Below are 23,109 nucleotides of genomic sequence, written 5' to 3'. Positions count from 1 at the left end.
ACCACCTCATTTAGTCTTCCTAATATCCCTGTGAGGTAAGTGAGATTTTGAGGCACAGACGTGTGACATCACCTAGTATGAAAGTAACAGCACCAGACATCAAACCCCACTTTGCCAGACACCACTTTTGACAACTCTACTCTCCAGACAGGAACACCATGGCCCAGAGGCTGTTCTGTAGTTAACAAGCTCAGTTGCTGGGAATTCCCGGGCGGTCCAGTGGTTAGGACTCTGTGCTTCTACCACAGGGGCTCAGGTTCGATACCTGGTCGGGGAACCGAGATCCTGCAAGCCGCTTGGTGCGGCAAACAAACAAACCCACAAAAACAAAACAAACAAACAAACTCCTCATCTAGCAAGGTCTCCCTTCTCCCTGCCGTCCTGGACCTCCTTTCCGATGTCCAAAGCACAGAGGTGGTCTGGCCAGGAGACAGCAGTGTGAACCCATCACCTTCCACATTTTCGACACTATATTGTGTTAATGCAGCCTAGCTGGCAATAGGTTCTTAGCAAGGGGTCCCACTCCTCCCAACACCTCCTATCCTCCAAGGTTCAGATTCATTGTTTTGAAAAGGAGCCACAAAGAATAAAGACACCAGAGATAGGGTGGGCCCCAAGTATGTACTTCCGGCAGCTTAATGAAGCCATCAAGGACATAGGGGTTTCCATTCCTCCATTCTGCCTTCCTGCGTGTCAGCTTCATTCTAAGGCTGGTTTCCTTTGCAGTCATAAGATGCTTCCGGTGGCAAACAGAGCTTCCTCAAGACAACTTGTATACCTACTCACTCTGGGCCAATAATAGGGGCCAGGTGTACTCTTTTGATTTAGACTGATCATCTGTGGGATGGAGGTTGGGAGTCAACCAAATGTCCACCATATAGGGTGTCTCAGGGAGCTGCTCCCTTGTTCCTGTGGGAGAGAAAAAGATGTTCAAGCTTTGACTCTACTTCAGTCTCTCAATCAGACATACGCTGCTTCTTCCTGGATTTACCTAAGAGAAATTCACCACTGCAACAAAGCTGATTCTCACCAGAGGAATGCATATTCCTCCTAATAACCTGATTTTTATTTCTCTCCAATAATTATGACCTGGGATTATTGTACTAAGGAAGTGTTTGACTCATTTCTGATCCTGCTTTCACAGGCTCCTCCATTCACAGAAAATGCTCCCCCCTGAGTCATTTGGGATATTGGCACCATTCTCAATTCCTTTCTCTGTAAGCCCCAGATGTCTTCCCTGGTAACAGGGGGTTGTACTGAGGAGGTGGCCACAGTCCATCTCAACTCATAAAAAGTTGTTTACCCAATATGAACACCGTTCCTTTGGCTATTTTATTCTCTGTGCTTGCAGAAGCCCTAGGAGCAGAACATGGGTAAAAGTCTTTGGGAGGAGATACGGGAGGCTGGGTTTTCTGAAAAGGGAAAAAAGCAGACCTGAGAGGCTATGGCAGGTAGAGCACTTCACCTCTGCATCCCCAGGAGGGTTCTAGTATATGGTTTTTGAATGGGTATAAAAATAAAAAATCCCAGCAGGGGCCCATGAGGAGCAAGTTATGCAAAACTCACTTCTCACCTGGGCAATTGAAAGTGCAGGTGTCCCCACCCCTGGTGTCTGCTCCCTCTGATTCACCCTTTACATCACCCCAGAGTGATCTTTCAAAGAGTACAGATCTGATCATGTCCTTGTTCCATTTACAAAGCTGTGACATTTCCCTGTTGCTTCGAGGATAAAGGGCCATCTCCCCTGCCTGACATGAGGGCCCCTGCAAGCAGCCTGGCCACTCTCCCCTGGGGCCTCTGTGTTCTGTGTTGCAGGCACACCGAGCTCCTGGACACCCTCCACCCAAGCCCACTCTCTCCCACTTCTGGGCCTTTACCCACTGCCTGCCATGCTCATCCTCCCTTGTTTGATGGTTCAAGTGTCCTTTCCTCAGAAACTCTCCTGTTTGCCAGGCTGAGTTAGTCACCTTCTCTCCCTTCTTTCTGAAGCTCTATCATGACACCGACAACTCTGAGTTATGACTTTGTCACTGGCTGGCTCCTGACGCCCTTCCTTTCTGTGAGAGTTTCTGAGGGCAGGGACTTTGCTCCATTTCTTTTGTATCTCTCTTGCCTTATCCTATATTAGATGCTCAACATGCCTTGGATAGATAGAAAAGTGGATGGAAGGAGGAATGGAAAGAGGGAGGGATGGATGGAGGAGTTAAACCAACCTCACTCTTTTCTGCCTATGTCACTAGATAGCTATCGGGGATGATTTGCGATGTCTGTACTTCAGATAAATTCTTTCACAACCTCATCCGTGCCTGTGATGGAAAATTGTGTGACATGGTACTACTCAGCTCTTTGAAGAACTGCCCCCAAAGAGGACCAAATAACGGGAGCCTGATAGGAGGTGCCTAGTGACCAGCCACAGAACTCTGTCCTAGGCCATGTCATGCCCAATTTTTAGCCGAGAGATTGATCATCTCTTCTTGCAGTTAGCATTATTACCCCTCGGGAGAGGCAGTGTTTAAAAATATCACCCCATGGTGCTGAATTCTGCCACCTGTTGAACACTTCTGGTCTATCAGACCTCAGAGTCCTCCCCAGTCAAGGGCACCCCCTGACCCGGATCATGTGCCTTGTCCCACAAGCCAGAGACCATCCAGTATCTCTGTGAACTGCTCTCTACTTCTAGCCTACTTCCCTATGTGCCATGTGTCCTGCTCAGGGACCTATTATAGCTCTCTATTGCCTTGCACATAAAGGCTTAAACTCTTCTTAATTTCTTGTCTCCCATGTCAACTCCAAACACATTCTACCTCCCTATGTCCCGTCTTCTGTCTCAACCAGTCAACTTCTCGCTGTACCTGTAAGGGCTTCCCTCATATTTCTAGCTATTCTTTCTGTATCCACCTCCTCTCAGATATTTTCTTACCACACCTCCTCTTCAGAGTTCTCACAACGTGATACTCATTCATTCATCCTCACTGTGGATGGCTTGTATTGATGATGTATGCCTGAGGAACCACAGAGCAGGCGTCCTGCCCCAAGATACAGAAGAGCTGACTTCTATTCCCTCCTCTGCACCACTTGGCCACATTACAATGTCTTTTATTTCCTCACCTGTAAAATGGGCATATGAACCTGTGCTCTCCCAGGGAGGTTGTGAGACAAATACAGCAATGGAGGGGACATGGATTTAATAAGCAGAGACATTTCCATTATGGGGAGTTGTCATTTGCGCTGTTGGGTGGATAAGTTCCCAGAGGGTACAGGTCTGTGACCTCAGGAATGTAGACGGTCCACAGGGAACAAGGGGCTCTTGATATCCTGCCTCTAAAGTCTCTTCAGGCCTAAGGGCATTATTTTGCTGGACAAAGGGGATACTGATGAGCAGTGGGGGTAGGTAGAAATGTGAGCATTCCTTTAGGGAATAAAGGCAACCAGAAGTGTAATGGGGATCCGCTCATCACCCAGGTGGGGTCAGGAGCCCGGAATTTACATGTACTGTGGGACTCTGGGATCTGTGCCCCTTCCTCTGTGTGGAGCTTTTATCCTTGCCTGTTTTCCTGCAAAAATCAGAAGGTGAAGCTTGAAGGTGTACAGGACTGGCAGAGCAGAGGATGGGGGGTTAGACTTGATGCTTCACTCTTCAAAGTGCTGCTGGTGGTGACGGTCACAAGAGACAAAGCCAGTGGTGGAAGGTAGAGTCTGACCCCTGCTTGGCCTGAGGTAGGGCTTGCACTGTGGAGGCTTGGGGGTCCCCAGCAGGACAGGCCATGCCACTTTTCTTCTTATATTCCCACTCTAACAGGTTATGGGCTAAACACTGGTGGACATCTACTGCTGGTGGGGCTGGGAAGACAGCATGCAGTAACAGCCTACCACCACATGTCCTTTGACAGGGGACTCAAGGGCTCCCAGAATGTGGGAGGGGAGGGACCTCTAGGATTATGTAGCAAATCCCCCAGTGAACACAGGGGAGCAGAGCCGGATGGAGTTGGGAGCCCAAGTTAGAGGCCCTAAATTAAGGAAACAATGTTAGGGCATCCCCCTATATGATTTAAAATAAATATAATATCTAAAGTGCAAAAGAAAATTGTAGTTTTGAAATGAAACAAACTTACACATATGACAAAATGAAGACTGCCCCTTGGGAATTTCCTGGCGGTCCAGTGGTTAGGACTCTGTGCTTCGACTGCAGGGGGGCCGGGTTTAATCCCTGGTCGGGGAACTAATCCCGCAAGCCACGTGGCATGGCCAAAAAAAAAAAAAATTGCCCTTTTTTAGTTTGGTTTTTCCACCTTGCAGGTCCCAGACAGGAGGCAGAGGGGAAGAAGACAGGTCACAACGAAGGGCGCTGTTGGCATCATTTCCTGGAGTTAGAGGGGCCTAAACAGGGGCCTCCCTTAGAATCCAGCTGCTTCTGGAGGCAGTGAGCTCCTGTCTTCCAGGCGAAGCCCACATCGTAATACTTGGAGGTGATTTCCACCACGGTTTCCACTCTGTGGCTGATTGAGGACCAAAGGGCTCGGCCTCAAAAAGTTCAGGACCACGGAGAGCTCCAGGGAGCTCCACAGCCGTGATCCGAAGCTCCGGAGGGGATGGTGGCCACAGTTCAGCACTGGTTTTCCCTTCACCCCTCCTCCTCAACACTGTCTCTTCATCCAACCCTACCAGTTCGGGCCCATCCTGCCCAGTCTCCTCCAAGCTCAGCCTTCCTGAACTCACTGGGGCATGTGCCTGGAGGGAACTGCCCAACAGCCGGGAGGCTTCTGTAAAAAGCCACAGCCTGAGGCTGGGTGGGAGGACAAGGTACAGGATCCCTCTACAGATGGGAAGTGGTAGTAATTAGCCTTAACAGGGAGGGAAGGGCAGCCCGCTTCATGACAGGGAAATGAGATTTTTAAATCCCATTTTAAGGGCCACATCAGCTCTAAAATGGCCTGTGGTGAGGCCTCAGAGCAGTTAGTAATTAGCTCTCTTGTTTCTAATGAGAGCAGAGGGGCGGGAGGAGGGGGTCACTTAATGAACACAGGGATTAGCTTCCAAACAGGCCCTAAATAAGAAGACAGGTGCAGGGGAGGGCGTGAAGGCCAGGCCAGGCCAGCTGGGCCCCAGGCTGAGGGGCAGCCAGCCTGTGGGAACTTGGAGAAGGGGGTCCAGGGTCTCCTGAGCCTCACGGAGCCAGTGTCAACTCCAGCCCTACTTTATGCCAAGTCCCCCTCAGTTCTTCACTGTGGGAGGGTAGGGGTGGATAGTCGCCTGGCGTCCCCAGCCTAGAAGCAGGCGGCTCTGGTGTTAGCTGGATTCTGGAAATCCATGGCCCTGCATGAAAGGCCAGGATGAAGCAGGAGGGGTGTCCACAGGAGCCAGACAAAACAACCCTTCCTCCGGGGGGCACCTGATGGGGTGCACTGTTGGCAGCAGGAGTCCCCAGCCTCAGCTCCGTGATGCACAGCGAAGAGAAACCCACCTGCCTTGGCCCCTCTCTGGGCCAGGACAGTCCATTAGGAACCCTGAGGCTGAGCCTCAACCTGGACCTCCTCCCCTCAGAAGAGACCAGCCAGGCTGAGGGTGGTGAGGTCTGGAGAAGAGAAAAAGGAGGATTGGTCATGCTGGTCCCATTGTCCTGTGGCCCTCTGTGCATTGCCAATTCCTGCTTTTACAGCAAATCTTCTTTTTCCCTGGAAAACTGGTCATGCAGAGTCTGCAGAGAAACCTACTTTCTTGATGCCTCCTCTGTGGAGGGCAGTAATTCCAGGTGTTCAGAACAAGCAGGCTAGAATTCCCCAGAAGCCATGGATCCAGTCGACATGTCCCAAGTTAGTGGTATTATGGGGCAAGGAGACCTGTGATGGCAGCCAAGATCCCAAGCCCAGTTTCTTGGTATTTTAAGGAAAACTATTTCTTGTTAACCTGGAAAACAAAGGAAGAGAAGCAGCGAGCAGGCATCAGGGCTGAGTGATGCTTTCTCTCCTCCATGCACTGTGTGCCCAAGTAGGATCCTTGGCTGGAACGCAGGTCTCAGGAGGCAGGAGACAGAGCCCTGGGCCAGGCTGAGGGCCAGGAGGTCAGGCTTCCAGACCAGGCTGGCTACAGTGTGCCCTAGCCGTTGCTTCCTCTCTGGTCCTCAATTCCCCCAAAGTGAGCCCTTTGATTAAGATGGTCCATAAGAATGGGCCAGAAGAGGTCATTCCTTCTCACTCTGTCTAAAGTAGGCCGCCCTCTAGCTATTCAGAACTATATTTAGCTTGTTATTGATCTATTTGTTTATCATCTGTGTCCCCCACTAGGCTGGCTGTAAACTACACACAGAGAAGGACCCTGTCTGCCTTCTCCACTGGCATTTCCATTCCTCTGAGCCCAGCACCATGCCTGGCATGTAGCAGACACTTGATTCATGTCTGCTCACTGGCTGGCAGGCTGGTTCCGTGACTGAATGAATGATGATGCACTGGGGACTGCCTCCCTGAGAAACCTCCAGCTCAGGGACTGGATGACTGAGAAACCTCCAGCTCAGGGATTGGATGACTGAGAAACCTCCAGCTCAGGGACTGGATGACTGAGAAACCTCCAGCTCAGGGATTGGATGACTGAGAAACCTCCAGCTCAGGGACTGGATGACTGAGAAACCTCCAGCTCAGGGATTGGATGACTGAGAAACCTCCAGCTCGGGGACTGGATGACTGAGAAACCTCCAGCCCGGGGACTGGATGAGCTGCCTGGAGTCCCACCACTGCTCCACCCTGCACTGCCTCTGACTCCATCATCTGGAATTGCTCATCCCACTCAGCACCCAGCATAGGCCAGGACCAGTGACAGGCTCAGTTAGGATGTGCAATAAGGGACAGAAGTGCCCAAGGGCCCTCCTTACCCAAGAAACAAGCTGTCAGTTGGGGGATGGTTTGTAGTGAGAAACAGGGGTAGGGCAGGGGGTCCAGGGGCTCTGTCATGGGTAAAAGCTACTGAGCACTCCTAGATCCTTCCACTGCACAGGGCTGCCTCTAGGTGTCCATTTCACATGAGAATTACCTGTATGGAATCTGGAGTTAGAACGGGTCTGAATTCAGATCGAGGTTCTATTACTTGCTAGAATGGCTCTTTGAGCCTCAGTTTCTTCAACGGTGAAATGGGGATGATGATAATAATAGCACCCATAGCAACAGGGGTGATAAAAATAGTACTTCCCTAATAGAGTTACAAGTGGCTCAAGTGGGTTAGGCGTGTTTTTACTTATGAAAGCCCACGGAGTTTGTCCCACACTGGTCCCAGGGTGCAGTGCCCTTTCCAGAAAGCACACACCGATGCCCAGGAACAGCCTGTGGGGTGCAGTTAGAGGCTGCTGTGGGGAGTCCAGGCCTCCTGTGGGAGGGTCCCAGGCCTCAGAACAAGTGGACCTAGACCTGGCTGTATATAGTGAATGTTCCAGCAGTGACTACATGTTCAGAGTACAGAATTTTGTAGAGTCCAGAATATTTGAATCCAGGTCTTTTTTCCCGCACTGGAAATAGGTTTTAAAAGCTAATTTCTCTCCCTCCTTTCTGAGGCCTGGCCCAGCTTCTCCCTCTTCCTGCTGCAGCAGTTTCATAGTAAAGTGCCTCTCACCTCTGCCCTGCACCCCTGATGAATGCCTTGAACAGCAATGGCGTTCCCCTTCCTAGGTGCGGCCCTGAGCCCCTAGAGAGGGTCATGAGGGTCTAACCCAGGTGGAAGGAGCCCCAGTAAGGGACGTCCCCTGATCCAAGAAGGGGGTGCAGGTGGAGAAAGGGAAAAACCACATGGTGGAAAGAAGTTTGATGTGAAACTTATTACGTGAGCCCTGGACCCAGCCCCGAGGGGAGAGTGGGTGAGGGTGGCCTCACTGGAGCCTCGGGGCTCAACATGGCAGCAGAAACAGAGAGGTGTCGCTAGGTTGCGGGCAGACCCACTGGTTGGAGGGGCTATTGCTGGGTGACGGAAAATGGCCCCAACAGGAGGGAGCTCAGAACAATCTACTCTGGAGGTACCAGGAGCCTGAAGAGATCTGGACACCCTTCAGCCTCGTGTCTGGGGGTAGGAGGTTGCTACCTTTGCTGGGATAAAGCAGTATGAGAGTCCTCCCCAGGGGCCAGGAGCAGAGATGAGGTTTGCTCATGAGGTGCGGATGAACCAGCACCCTTTTCTGGATTTTACCTGTGTGTGCACGCACGCGCGCGCGCGCGTGTGTGTGTGTGTGTGTTTGGGTCATCTGATCATTTTTTCATGATAAACCAATCTTGATCGAGTATTTTTCTGGACCAACTTACCTTCATATCAGCTCATCTTTATCCATTCATTTTTAGCTAATTCTAGTTTGGGAGGTAACATATAGCTAAATATTGACTTGCAGACTGACAGAATTCTCTCACTGGAATTTTCACCAAGAGTGACGCACAGCCACAGCTACAAAGCATCTTTCCTTAACCTACCCTCACCTGGTGGCAGCACCCGCCGATGGGTGGTGCTGGGGATCACTCAGTGCCAGATTTAGTCTGGCCTTGACTACCTCTGACAGCTTTAAGGGCGAGAGCAGTTATCTCCACGTAGAGGTGAGATTTCCCAGGCAGGAATTTCACGTGGATTCCACCTGTGGCTCCTACATGTCTCATGATATGGGGCATGGTTTCTGGGACCAGGCCCAGGAGAAGAGGACCCATACGAGATTCCATGATGGGCCCTGCAGCAGTGTCAAGGTTAGAATCCAACTTCTTTCCAAACACAGACTATGCGGCCCAACTTCAGACCAAGGAGCGGGGGTGTAAGCAGGTGTCATGTTCCATGGGTCCCAGGCCCCTTGTTAGAGTATCTCTGACACCAGGGCATTAAGGAAAGCAGGTGGGGAGATGGGGTCCCAGGGGCTGGCTGGGGATGGAGGGGATTTGTGCATAGCTAGTGCAAGGCTTTCCACATCCCCACTACCCACAAGCCCCAGGCTGAGGCTTGAGCTGCTACAGCCTCTAATGGTTCACGTTCAGTGCTCCCTGGCTTCCTCAACTTCAATCCTCCGTGGTGAGCTACGGCCTCAAGGAGAACCAGGTCAGGACAATTCATGCCCTACACTTGAACAAGTTTCTCATACACAGTGGCTGGGGAGGCGGGGGAGATCAGGCTTTTCCTGGGTTTCCTCTGGGGGTTGCAAATCCTCTCCAGGTGCATAATCCCCGGCCCCCAGTAGCCATTCCAGCCCCAGCTTGGTTGCCCTGCTACAGAGGGAGATTGGTCTCCTCTCTGGCTCTCTCCCCTCCCCCCTACCATTGGTTCTACACCTGCCGAGGCAACGCCTGCGTGGCCTCTTCCTGGGGGCAGCTGTGGACTGCTCTGGGTCTTCCTGTGCAAAGGGTTTCCTACTCAGGACCTCATGATATCCAGGATGGTGACCCCAGCTCACGTAAGCACCGCACTTCACAGTGTAGATCTCAGCCTTGCGGCTGTCCCCGGCTCACGTAAGCACAGCACTTCACAGTGTAGATCTCAGCCTTGCGGCTGTCCCCGGCTCACGTAAGCACAGCACTTCACAGTGTAGATCTCAGCCTTGCGGCTGTCCCCGGCTCACGTAAGCACAGCACTTCACAGTGTAGATCTCAGCCTTGCGGCTGTCCCCAGCTCATGTAAGCACAGCACTTCACAGTGTAGATCTCAGGACACAGATCATCCCCATTTCCTGGATGAGGATGGTGAGGCAGCGGTAAGCGGAGCCATGATGCCGAACTTGGAACGTTCCATGCCATGTTAGGCTGAGGAAGCACCCTGTCCAGGTATGGGGCAAGCGGAGTGGGGCTGGGGTCATCTTAGAAGGCCAGCTCTGCCCCTGGGGGCTTTCAAAGCCCGGCTGCCTGACTTTGAGTCGATCTCATTGTGAGTGAATTAATTGTTGTGCAACCTACAGTGTGAGACAAGTTAATTACATAATTACTGCAAAATGACACGTTATTTCATGGCTGCAATATGGTAACTCTGTTGGAAACAATTGTAATCGCCCAGAAACTGCATTCGAGTGGCTCCGTTATCTCTCGATAACCATGTAATTAACTTGTTACAACTTTATCTGCAGCAGACTCCGAAGTTAGGACTTGGGTCCTTGGGGTGGGCACAGCCATCCTAGACATAAGGGCCCAGGGAGGGTCTGGCATTGAGGGCTCTGCTACGGTCCAGGGAAATAATGTTCATGTTGAGCGAGAAAAAAAGCCCTCATTACAGACTCCAGCCTCAAGCTCATGTGCTCAAACCCATTCACAATCTCACATGGTCACACACAGACGACAGCTCCCTGGTCTCACCAGACCCACTCAAATATACCCACCAGACTCACTCAAATATACCCACTGCAGCCTCTCTTTTCTCTCACGTACACGGGTGCGGCTCCTTCATAGAAAGTGGAAGTCCCAAAGTAGAGAACTCCTACCCCAAGATCCTTGGCCCTAAAGATCCCTTCCCACAGACTGGGCCACTGGCCACAAAACCGTATCTTGGAGACGCAGCCTCCTCCAAGCGCCCATAAGAGCTCAGCCATCCTCCCGCTTCACTTCAAGTGGAGGAGCAGGCCCGGGGGCAGGTGACGTGAGACGGCAGCGCATCCCCGCTTCGCCCAGGCAGCCAGTTCCCTGCCCAGAAGCAGGCAGAGGATGAGGCTGTAGGCTAACTCCATCTGGGCTCTGGTCTGTGGCCAGGATAAAAACTGTCCCTGGGGAAGGAGGAGTGAGTGGCCTGATGGTCAGGGGAGCCTGTCCATATAGCCTTCTCTGTTCAGGCTTTGGACCCAAGGAGCCTCTCTTTTTAATACTGTTCAGTGATACCTTTTCAGTTCCAGGCTATGTGCTCGGCACTGTGGCTTCAGCCATGACCAAGACAGCATCCCTGCTGCCCCGGGTGAGCCTAGCTCAGCCGCTGGATGTCTGGCTGCCTTCCAGCCTGAGTACCTGCCGGCGTTCTGTCTGTCCCTACCTATCTCTGCCTACACATCCATCTACTTGTGTGTCCATCTCTCCTGCTTGCCAGTACACGTATGTGTCTGACTGTGTGTCTGTTGACTTGTCTGACTCTGCAGTCGTCACAAATGGTCCCATGTCTGCTGGAGGGAACCAACCTGTCCCAGGTCTCCCCATGGTGCTCGTCCTCACCTTGATGTGCTCTGTTTGTTTTCCTGGCTTTCCCCCTTCTCCTCAAGGGCACGGACTGTGTCCAGTCCATGATTCATCCTTGTGTCTGGTACTTGCAGCGCAGGGCTGAGACCGACAGATTTGCCGACAGAATGAACGAAAACCTCCCGCCTGCGTGGGCTGAGTTAACAGGGAAACAGAATTGTTCTCACTCATCCAGGGGAGCAGAAAGGCAGGCCCCAGGTTGGGCCCAGGCTGTAAGGAAGAGACAGCAAATGCTGTCCGTCCCCATGAAGGTTAAGAGGGGTTTAAGAATGGAGCTCCCATGGCAGGGAGCTCAGGATTTGGGGTCCTACCATGGAGGCAGACCAGAGCTGGGTCCCTGTCTGGGCAGTCTGGGGGGTTTCAATGGTGGATGTAACACAGGAGCCCAGGGAAGGGTGGTTTTCATCTCGGGGGCCAGGGTATATGCTCTGCCAGGGGAGGGGGAGGACACCCTAGCCCCACCTTCTGGCTGAGGGGGTGCTTGGGGTTGTCCCCTCCCCTCCAGCTTGTTCCCGCTAAAGCCCACCTGGAGCCGCCCTGCCGGCAACGGCATACACTAGAGCCCCAGGCACGCCCCCCACAACGAAGGACCAAGGGGAGGGTCTTGTTTTACTCCCAAGCCAAGGGGAGGGGCCCCAGGTCTGTGTCAGTCATGTGATCAATGCAGAATAACCTCCCCGGAAACATTCATAAGTTTAATCCACGCCAGTAATAAAATCGCATTACATTTCTCATAAAATAAATGTTCCCATTTATATACAGAAGACAGACTGTACAGGCCCAGCCTGGCCCCAGGAGGGGTCACACACAGACGGGCGGCGCTGGAGGAAGGGCCCTTCCTCCCATCGAGGACAGAGGAGCTGTAATCGGCAGGAGAGCGGCTGGCCAGCCGGGCGGGTGGGCAGGCGGGCGGGCGGACGGACGGGCCGGGCGGCCAGGCGCCGGGCGTCACTGAACCTGGGGCTCAAAGGTGCCATTGAGTTGCCCCTCCTCATAGTCCATCTGACACAAGATCATGTTGTTCTTCAGGAAGAATTTGTCTCCCACACAAAATCTGGAAAATCCAAGCAGGAGAGAGAGGCCATGGAGGGGTCCCAGTGGACGGTGGCGGCTCCAGACAGGACCCCGCCCGGCCCAGGAAGTGGACGTGGGGGAAGTGAGGTCCCGGGGAGCCTGCTCCTTGAGCTTTCCAGAGGGGATCCCTGAAAGTCGCTCGGCCAGGCCCTGCAGCCTGGGGCGTAAGACACACAGATAAGCCTGGGCCACAGCCCTTCCACATAGTCAGAGCTCCTGTGGAGGTGGGAGTGGGGCTGGGGTCGGAGGGCAGGTGTAGAAATAATGTACCTCAGTGCCAGAGAGGGAGAAAGGGAGGAGGAACAAAGAAATAGGAAAAGACCAACGGAGGACAGGGAAGGAGAGAGGCAGAGATGGAGCACGAGGAAGGGATAAAATGGCTGACTTTTCCAACCCTCTGCTCCCCTCCCCAGCTTAAGGAAATGGCTCAGGGAAGGGCACTCTTCCTCTAAACAGGATCTGTGGGTTTCCGGGAACATCCTTCCAGGAGGAGGTGACGCTGTCCCACCATCTTCCCTCGAACCCAAAGAAGGCCCTGCTTTGCCTCTCTGCCCCTCTCGGTCCTCCTCAAGCGCTGGAGGACTCAGCCCTTCCCCCAGAGACGTGCCCAGGGTGTCTGAGGCCTGTAGTGGGACCCCAGGGTCACAGGCTCAGTCCCAGCAGATCCCACTTCAACCACCAGGTGGCGCTGCAACTTCACCGAGCCCTCCCGGCAGTAGGTCTGGGCAGAGCCCCAGCCAAACCAGCACTCCCTGCAGGTCCCTCTGGACCTCACCCTCTGGGAACACTTGTATGAACTCCTTCCTCACCTGGGGGCTCCTGAGAAAAGGGCCTGCCTTCTGGGGCCCGGCCCCCAGCCCGGGTTGAAGCGCTCTGGCTCCTTAGGTCCCTAGGGTCTCCCATGGGGCTCGGGGCACAAAGAAGGGGCCAAAACACCAGAAACAAGGCTGGGCTGGAACCAGAATCACAGAAGTGAGTGACCGTTCCCCAAGGGGATTTCACCTTCCAGGTCTGGGAACCCTTTTTCGCTGGAATGTCCATGCGCGCTCCTGCATGTAGCACACACACACGGCACAGGACATGCATACAGAACTCTTGTTCACACACATTTAAAACATGCATGTACAATACATGCATGGGACTCCTCTGGTGGCGCAGTGGTTAAGAATCCGCCTGCCAATGCAGGGGACACGGGTTCGAGCCCTGGTCCGGGAAGATCCCACATGCTGCAGAGCAACTAAGCCTGTGCGCCACAACTACTGAGCCCACATGCCACAACCACTGAAGCCCGTGTGCCTAGAGCCAGGGCTCTGCAACGAACAGAAGCCACCACAATGAGAAGACCGCGCACCACAATGAAGAGCCCCCACTCGCCACAACTAGAGAAAGCCTGTGCGCAGCAATGAAGACCCAATGCAGCCAAAAATTAATAAATATATTAAAAAAATAAATGCATGGACACTACACACACTGCACACAGCTCATGCATGGCCCCGTCCATTACATTTGCACAGAGCTGTACTCCACGAACATGTACATGCTGTATCGGAGGGCACACCTTTGGCTACAGGGCTCAGGTGTACATAAAACACACGCATGAACATACATGCTCACAACATGCACACACAGGACCTGCATTTGCATGCATGCCTCCATGGCACTCCTGGTCTGTGGCAGCAGGTGTCAGTGGGGGTCTGCTGAGTGTGTTGGGTCTGTTACAGGCCAGCACTCACCTCTGGTTGCAGAGCTGGCAGGCGAAGCAGTCGAGGTGATATACGTTGTCCCGGGCCCGCATCACCATCTCGAAGGCTGGAATCAGCTTGCTGCAGGCGGCGCAGTTTCCTGTGGTGCCGAAGAGCCTGCAGAGGGAAGGGTGCAGAGGGCTCAGGCACCTGTTGGGGTGGTGTGGGGGGCAGGGGAGTCGCCTCCATCCAGGGCCCCACCTGCCCTCCCCCTGGTTCAGCAGGTGGGCCTGGGCAAGAGGCAAGGAGCATAGGTGACAGTGTCTGGATTCCGCTAAGAGAGAAGGCTTCAGAGAAATTGGCGCATTCACCCAGGAAGGAGACTCTGGGGACCCAGGCGTTGGCTGACACTGCCCGTCCCCCGGCTTCACTGACAATGCCCTCTCCCAGGCTTCCACTGGGGCCCCTCAAGCACCTGAGGTCACCAGAAGAACACTGGGCTGGGCCCTGAGCAAGGACTCCAGACTCACACAAGCCTGAATTTAGAGACGGTCTGCTGATCATGGGCTGTGTGTCCTCAGGCAAGTTACCGAGTCTCTCTGAGCCTCATTTATTTCAACGGTAAAATGGGGACCATAATACACTCTTCACAAGCTTGTTGTGAACAGTAACCTCTCAGTCACAGCTCCTTTAGTAAATGCCTATGTAGCGTTTGCTATGTGCCAGGCACTGTTCTAAGGGCTCTCCAAAGACCAACTCATTTAATCTTGACAACAACCTTATGGGGTGGTCTTTTTCTGCTACCAACTCATGGTGTGACTTGCCTCTCTTTTTTTTTTTTTTTTAAACATCTTTATTGGGGTATAATTGCTTTACAATGGTGTGTTAGTTTCTGCTTTATAACAAAGTGAATCAGTTATACATATACATATGTTCCCATATGTCTTCCCTAACTCCCTTTTCTTTTTTCTTCTTTTTTTTTAAACATCTTTATTGGGGTATAATTGCTTTACAATGGTGTGTTAGTTTCTGCTTTATAACAAAGTGAATCAGTTATACATATACATATGTTCCTATATGTCTTCCTTAACTCCCTTTTCTTTTTTCTTCTTTTTTTTTTTTTGTGGTACGCGGGCCTCTCACTGTCGTGGCCTCTCCCGTTGCGGAGCACAGGCTCCGGACACGCAGGCTCAGCGGCCATGGCTCACGGGCCCAGCCGCTCCGCGGTATGTGGGATCTTCCCGGACTGGGGCACGAACCCGTGTCCCCTGCATCGGCAGGCGGACTCTCAACCACTGCGCCACCAGGGAAGCCCTAACTCCCTTTTCTTGAACCTCAGTTTATCCTTCTTTAAAATGGGAAGGCTGGACCAGATGATCCCGTTCAAAGGTGCTTCTGAAACAGGACTGATGCCAAAAGGAAGTTCCAAGGCCATCTGGCACAACGCCTCTTTGGGGCAGGCACCCCTCCTCTTAGCTGCTGGTTGCAAAGCTCTAAGGACAGGGAACTCACTCCTTCCCCATGTAGGCCAGTCCTTGCTGAATGTTCCAGGGGTCTGAGCCAGCCAGGCCTCTGCTCTGCAGACTGGCAGCGCAAGCCCCAAGTGAGGCAAGGGGGCTGAGAGGCGGGCGGGAGGCCCTCTAATCCCTGATTTGTCCAGCTCAAGCTCGGGCGCCTGCAGATGAGCTTGGCTCCATTATTCATCAGCCTGAGCTGCCTGGTGGCTCAGATTAAGGCAGACAAAGGCCGGGCCAACAGCATCTGCTTGCCAAGAGGGGCCTTTCTGGCCACCAGTCCAATGAGAAGTGACTGCAGAGAGGCAGGCTCTGGACAGCCATTCTCAGGGGCTGAGCAGCTCAAGGAAGCCCCGCATCCACGTCCACCCCGGCCCACTGGCCCACCAGGCCCCGAAGTCATTCCTGAGCCTCTGCCAGAGTCCGGGAGAATACCTTCAGGCTCCAGTAGCTGGCAGGGCCCAGGATGCTTGTGGGTGCATCAGCTCTGTAGATGAGCCCATCCTGTACTGTGGTCGTCCCTCTCCAGGTCCTGTGGACTCGTCAGATGGTCTGTCACCTCCCCTCAACCTGGTAGGTTCAGCCCCCAGGTGATGTCCTAAACCTCCAGACCTGGAGACCCCTTCCAGGTTGCCGAGGGGTGAGTCCCCAGAAGCATCCTTAACCCCTCCTCCTGGCCTCAGCATCTCTCCTCCAGCCCCAGTCAGGAGCACTGAGTCACACATCCTGGTTTATAGCACCACTTAAAAAAAAAAAAAAGCTCCTGCAAAGGCAGAAGTTAAAAGAGAAGGTGCAGGCAGGTAAATCTTAGGCTCTTCGGGGAAATAGGGGAGCCTCTGCTGATAACCCCGCCCTCCCCCCCTACCCACCAACATGCCCAGTCCTGAGCAGAGGGAGCCCCAAGAAGCCTGGCCATGACCTACTAATTAATGCGATGGGCCTTCCTTCCCCGCAAGGCCCTGCCGCCACCCAGTAGCCTGCATGGGAGCCAAATGCAGATGTTGGGTCTCAGCCAAGGCCCCTGCTTTGTGGCCTCCTTCCAGCCTTGCTGATGTCATAGATGGCCTAAGGGAGGGTTAACTGGGGAGGAGGAGCCCCGGGGAACAGGATCCAGGTTGTGGAGGAGGGTGGGTCAGAGCTCTGAGGAATGCCAGGAGGGGAAGCGGTAGTCTTTTCACCATTCACAGAGGGGTAACCTGAGGTGGGGGAAGAGGTTCAGGACTGGCTCAAACCCAGGTCTTTAAGTTCCAGCATCAGCAGCTCTTCTTCTAGGGTCTGGCTACCTACCAGGCTCCCCAGGCGTGGGGGTGTTTAATCCCAGGGCCCACCTGGAAGATGGGGAGCTGGGCCCTGGGGAGATTGAGAAGGAGACCGTCAGGCCAGAGGGGCCCAGGGAAGTCAGAGCTTCCCCACCTGTTCCTGGAAGCCCCTCCAGGGCGTCCCTTCCCAGATTTCAGGGACGGGGTGGGTCAAAAGCACCTGGCAAAGGCAGGGCCAGAGCCACACTGGTGGCCTCGGGAAGCTTCTCTTGGGTGCCCAATGGTAACAGATGTGCCCGCCCAGGACCCGCGCTGGGCACTGAGTCCGAGGGGCAGGGCAGAGCAGTGCCAGTCTTGGAGGATGGGGCTTTCTGAGCAGAAGGGCTGGGGGGCCGCCCACCTCAGGTAGTCGCGTCGGCACAGAATGAGGTTGGCCTTGGTGTAGAGCGTGGAGCCCACCTCGCCCAGGCGGCAGTCACAGCAGGCGCACTTGAGGCAGTCCTCGTGCCAGTACTTGTCCAGCGCCTTCAGCAGGTAGCGGTCCTTGATCTTGCGGTTGCAGCCCGCGCAGCCCTTCTGCTTCCCTTTGGGCTGGACGGAGAGCATCGGCATACCTGCGGATGGACAGACAGATGGACATGGTGGGCCCTGCGGCTCCCACCTCAGGGTACATCCCTCCGCTTCTCTCTGCTGCCCCCTTCCAGGAGCCCTCCCTGTCTCCCCAGCAGCTACCTCCCCTGGGCCTGGGTCCCGCCCTGTGTGGCCTGCCTGGCACGGCCTCCTCCCCTGCCCTGTGAAGGTCCTCCAGAAGCTGCGGGAGCCCCGCTTCTGCTCTGCTGCAGGGCACACAGCTAGTCCTCAGGTCCGCCTCCCTGAGTTGTTCCTCTCCTTCCAGCCACTGCCCCCTGTGCCGTGGGATCCACGGTAGGCCTGAGGCCTCCTCATGCAGCCACCATCCGTTGGCTCTTTCGGCAGCCCTGAGAATGGAATCTCGGGCTTGGGGTCCACTAGAACTCCCAGATCTTTTTGCCACCTCAAGACTTCCTCACACTGCTGTGTGCTTGACCCTTTTAACCTAACACGTCAGGCTACAGCCTCTTGACTGTGGAGGCGTCAAGAAGAAAGTGAGGGCTTCCCTGGTGGCGCAGTGGTTAAGAATCTGCCTGCCAATGCAGGGGACACGGGTTCAATACCTGGTCTGGGAAGATGCCACGTGCCGCGGAGCAACTGAGCCCGTGCGCCACAACCGCTGAGCCTGCACTCTAGAGCCTGCGAGCCACAACTACTGAGCCCCCGCACCGCAACTACTGAAGCCCGCGTGCCTAGAGCCGGTGCTCTACAACAAGAGAAGCCACTGTAATGAGAAGCCCACGCAGCGCAACGAAGAGTAGCCCCCGCTCGCTGCGACTAGAGAAAGCCTGCGCGCAGCAACGAAGACCCAATGCAGCCAAAAATAAATAAAATTTAAAAAATAAAAAAAAAGAAGGAAGTGAGATGCCCCTGTGATACTCCCAGGGGGCAGCAGGAGCTCTGGAGCTCCTGGTCAATGCTTGGGGAGGTAGCTGGGCCTGGCCTAGTTGACGCTTTCCTCAGGAATGTTTCTAGCTAGATTCAAACTTCCTACCTGCCCTAGCCTGAGGAAGGGGACCATCGGTGCCCCAGCATCCTTGCTCATCCTACCAGGATAAGAATCTTGGAGACACTGGCCCTCTCCCAGGGCCCATATGAGCTTCCCGACATACAAGGAAGTGGTAAGTACAAAAGACAGGAATCGCAGCATAGCCTTGACCGGAGGGAGGGGCAGACCTCCCACCGGGCAAGCATGTACACTCACGCACACCCCGTGCACACAGGCAAGGTGTGCAGGTGTGGGCATGTGTGTGCACAGAGGCACAGGCTCCTAGCCCCCGGCCCTGAGGCCATAGGGAGGGGCAGTTGAGAAGGAGGTGGGGACAGATGTTGTCTGGGAACCTGGACATCCACGTGGAGTCCTGAGGCTCGAGCGTGGTGAAGACTAGGCTTGGAGGGAAGTGCGGAGAGTCTCAGAGCCCAGGTGGATGGTGGGGTTGCCTTGCACTTGTCTAACCCTCACAAGGGCTCAGATGGGTTGAGGGGTCACCGCTGGGGGGAACAGCCCACGCCCTCCTGCCTCCTCGGTTTTCCAGCAAGCCCCCGAAGACTCCCTCCCCCTGGGCCCAAGGTCTCCACAGGACCCCTGCACTCTCCAGGGCTCTGGGTTCAGCTCCCGTTCCCTGGCATTCCTCCTCTCCCTCCCTCCCCCTCACTGCCCCCAGCCTGGAGTCAGAGCTGCTTCCTTTCCCTTCCCTCTTCTGGATTGTGACCCTTCCTCAGGCTCCAGGAGAGAACCAGCTTCCAAAGAACCTCAGTCTCAGAATCCACAGATGTCAGGTGAGAGGGGCCCCCAGAGTTCGTACAGGCAAATGCTCTCGTTCTACAAATGGGGGAACTGAGGCCCAGAGAGTCCAAAGGGCTAGTGTAAGCCACTGATCAAGCTGGCCTCTGGGGTTCTTCCTCCCTCCTATGCTCTGTCTCAGCCTCGCTGCCTCCTCAGACGTCTCTTGGAGAGGGGGCAGCCCCCCAGCACCCGGGAGCAGCAGGACAGGTGAGGACAGGAAGGAGGCAGTGCATCCTCCCTCCTCCAGTGCCCGCAGGGCCCATCTGTTAGCTGGGAAGTTTGCTGCCTAATTTCCTTAATGCAGCTCTACAGGTTAATTGGTCTGAGAGAGTGAGGGGGCTCAGGCCCGCCTGTGTCTCCTCTGACAGGGGCCAGCCCGGTCACAGAGCTCAGGGGAGCCCAGAGAGGCCGCTGGGGAGCAGGCCCACCCGAGAGCTAAGGCGGGGCTGAGAGGCTCCTTCCTAGGCCTGGCCTACAGGGATCAAATGGGGGAGGGGTTCAAAGAGCTGGATATGGAAAGGTCTGGGGGCTCCCAGGGTAAAACTACTGTCCCCGGGGCCTGTGGAAGGCGCAACCAGCCAGCATAGCTATGCATATACATTCCAGCTTGGAAAACTCCAGACCAAGCCTCTCTCCAGTCCCCCCACGGCTGATTTTCCCCTTGCTCCCCAGGGCTAGCAGCAGGCCTGGCTCCCTTCCCAACAGCCCTGAGCCCTCCCAGGGCTCTATACTCGTGCTATCACTGGGAGGGGGGTGAGTGGCTGGAACGTCATTACTCAGGGGATACATCTGGCCCACTAAGTTATGCCCCCAAATGAAGGGCGATCCCAGCACTAGGAGCGTCTGTCCTGCTCCATCTTCTGTCTGGCCTGGCTCCTAGAGAGGCTGAGCCTGCAGGGCTATGGACCACATGGTAGCCGGTAATTCCATCACCAGCGGGACCCAGCACCTAGAGGATGCAGGGAGGATGTGGGGAGCAAAGCCACACGCTGCCCCAGGTCCCCCGCCTGGCATACAGCAAGTGCTCTGTAAGGCCTGAGTACCCTGCTTTAGGGTTCTGGACTCTGCTTCCTGGGTCCTGGAGAACTCGTTAAGAAGCCACATGGCTTCTGCCAGTGTCTGATGTCCACTGAGACACGGAACACCAGGCCCAGCCTGGCTGAGGAGGTCCCAGAGCATCTGGGGACCATGAGCTTTCTTCGCCTGGGAAGGCTGAGGTCCTGGGAGAAGTCTGACTCACCCCTCCCTTTTTTACCGAGCACCCACACTGTTTGCCCTCATTGGGCTAGTCCAGGAGACTTGAAAACACTCCTGCAAAGGTGAAGGGCCTTTAAGGGGGGCATCTATAATCTCCTTCTCCCAAATAGAGCAAGATGTTCCCCAGAGGGTCTGGGTTCTCCCTTCCTGTCCTGCCTCCCCAGCTCCCACCCAGCCTGCCTGTCGGCCCTGCAGACACCTCTTCCCTCCCTCCCTCCCCTGCCCGGCTCTGGGAGCTGAGCCTCGGGCCATGCACTTTCCATTAAGGAGATAGCATCCCTTTGCTGAAGTCCATTTGGGATCCATTTTAGTGTTATCTAAAAATCAAATCTACATGGTAATCCTTTTAATGTACTCCTGACTTTAGAAAAAAACAGCTTTGCGCTCCTTCAGGAAAGGTTTTAAAGCATTACCCAGTAATTACTACTCACTCATGAAAACACTGACATTTTACAATGGATGATGCTTGCCCCTGCATGTGCGTGTGGGCTCACACTCAGATGCAACACACAGGACCCAGCAAAATAAACCAATTCACTCAGCCCGTGCGTTTCCCCAAATCTCAGGGTGTGAGGGGGACGACATCAGCGAGGAGATGGGCCAGACTCCTACCCCGCCTCTCCCCTGGGCGGGCTGATGGTGGAAGGAGGCAGCCTCCCAGTCTGACTCATCCGGCTGTCAGACACTTACCCTCAGCTCTTGAATCTGGGGAAAAGCCAGACAGTCCCGGTGACTGGGAGGCACTGCCAGAGGTCATTCAGCTCTTCCCGCATCCCCGAGAGTGGTCTGCCAGGCCAGACCCAAGTCCTCAGCAACTCCTGCCCGCCTATCCCAGGACAGCGCGTCCCTCAGATGGGACTTCTCTAAGGTGCCAAGGCCACTGGCTCCCGGTCCCACCCATGCCTCCAGTTTGGACAGCACACTGAGCCCGGCTGTGCAGCACTTCCTCTGCTCACAGTGAGCTCCTCTGAGGAAGGTTCTCCTCCACAGAACGCCCACCCCATCCAGCCCCACGTCAGGTCATGCCCTGCGGCTCCCCTGCTGGAAGCCACCGTGGCCACCACTGGGAACCCTACCTGACATTCGAGGCCCCCTCCCACATGCCAGCACCCCCTGCGTGGCACTGCTCGCTCTGCTCCCTGTAGAATCCCAGGAATAATGTCCCTTTCCACCCAGCAAATGGATCTCATTTGCTTCTGCCCTAGAGCCTTCCCTCCGCCATTGCTCCAGGAAGAAATGCCTTGTCCTGCCTGTCCCACTCTTCCCCAAAGGTCAGAGTCAGCAGTGGAGTTGAGGCTAAGAGCACAGACTTTGAACTCAGAGAACCTACTTTCCAATCTGGGAACTGTCCCAAGTAGCTGGAGGGCTTGGCACAAACCCCTTTACCTTTCCAACTGTCATCTGTGAAATGGGGCCATACTAGTCTCCTTCCACCAGACTATAGTGAGGGTAGAATAAGGTTCTGCAGAGGAAGCCACAGCACAGGGTCTGGCAGCCAGCCGGGACCAACAAACAGGAACTGGTATATTGTTAACATGCGCCCCGGGATGCCTCTCCTGTTCTGACACTTGTTTTTTTGCTCTTTTAACTTTTTATCTTGACATTTCAAACTTCCAGATTTTGCAAGAATTCCTGTATACCCTTTACCCTGATTCTCTAAATATGAACATGTTGCCATGTTTGCTTTATCCTTCTCTGTTTATCTAGCCATCTACCTCCCTCCCTCCCTCCCTCCCTTCCTATAATTCTTTTCCTGACTCATCTGAGAGTTGGTTTCAGACATGAAGCCCCTATACCCATAAATACTTTGGTTTGATTTCCTGAGAGCAAGGACATTCTCTCACGGAACTCCAGTACAATGGTCAAAACCAGGAAATTATCATTGATCTAATACTATTATCTATCCATTCAGATTTAATCAGTTCCCCCAATATCTTTTATAGCAAAATAAAAAGTCTGGATCACGCATTTCATTCAGCTGTCAAGTTCAGTCTACTTAAATCTGGGAGAATTCCTAAGCCTTTCTTTGTGTTTCAAGACACTAGCATTTTTGAAGAGTACGGGCCAGTTATTATGGAGTTTCCTTCAATTTGGGTTTATCTGACACCTTTGACTATATGACCTCAACTCCTCTGTACCTCTTTGTTATAAAATGAATATGAGAATAGCCCTCATAGAGTTTCCATGAGGGATCCAAGAGCTAATATGTGTGAAGTGCTCAGGACTAACTGAAGCTGGCAGTCAAAAGTTAGCTCTGATTGGTGTCACCCCATTCAGCACATGGGGAAGGATGACCCTAATTAGTCACAGCTCCATCTCAGGCCGCTACAACAGTGATGGGCACATTTGGAGGAGAATTACCTGATTTGAATGTGCAACCATGGTTCAAGTCACGCAGGCACTGGTTAGAGTCCAGCCTTACCCAAAGAATAGTCTAGTGGCCACTGCAAATGTGTGCAGGAGGTCAGCCCCATCTGTCCCACAGGCTGCTTCAGGGACCAGTCAGAGGAGAAGGGGGCTGTGGCAGCTCAGGGGGCGACAGTTCAGGGCAGGTCCCTCTGTGTGCCCTGGGAGGCCTGGGGCACAGGCAGGTGTAGGCTTGGGATTTCTCATCATCTCTCCATATGCCTCAGTACTGCTCCAAATCCGTGCCCACACGGCAAAACACAACTGCCCAGCACAGCGCTGGGCCTTCCTTTTCTCACACTGGGGGACAGGCAGGGAGCCTGGGCTGGACTCTTCTGGGGGCTAATGGCGTTC

At 54.1% G+C, this 23,109-nt stretch overlaps 1 protein-coding gene and 1 non-coding gene across 2 annotated transcripts in view; one reads left to right on the top strand and one right to left on the bottom strand.

The window, feature by feature from the left end:
- The first annotated feature begins 205 nt into the window (after positions 1-205).
- TRNAR-UCU (transfer RNA arginine (anticodon UCU)) lies at positions 206-277 on the top strand. The gene has a single exon. It is a non-coding gene; the product is annotated as a tRNA-Arg (tRNA).
- An 11,544-nt stretch (positions 278-11,821) lies between these two features.
- The window catches only part of LMO1 (LIM domain only 1), a 36,121-nt gene continuing 24,833 nt past the window's right edge, over positions 11,822-23,109 (bottom strand). The window contains exons 2-4 of the mRNA XM_024757063.1: positions 17,077-17,290; positions 13,955-14,080; positions 11,822-12,201 (exon numbers count right to left, since the gene is read on the bottom strand). Coding sequence (XP_024612831.1) covers positions 12,096-12,201; positions 13,955-14,080; positions 17,077-17,290 — 446 coding nt within the window. The 3' untranslated portion in view covers positions 11,822-12,095. The remainder of the gene's footprint in view (positions 12,202-13,954; positions 14,081-17,076; positions 17,291-23,109) is intronic.

This window comes from Neophocaena asiaeorientalis, unplaced genomic scaffold (assembly GCF_003031525.2).
Source record: "Neophocaena asiaeorientalis asiaeorientalis breed wild unplaced genomic scaffold, Neophocaena_asiaeorientalis_V1.1 scaffold504, whole genome shotgun sequence".
Classification (NCBI taxonomy): domain Eukaryota; kingdom Metazoa; phylum Chordata; class Mammalia; order Artiodactyla; family Phocoenidae; genus Neophocaena; species Neophocaena asiaeorientalis.
Note: the sequence above shows the minus strand (reverse complement) of the source record. Positions and strands in the feature narration are given on the sequence as shown.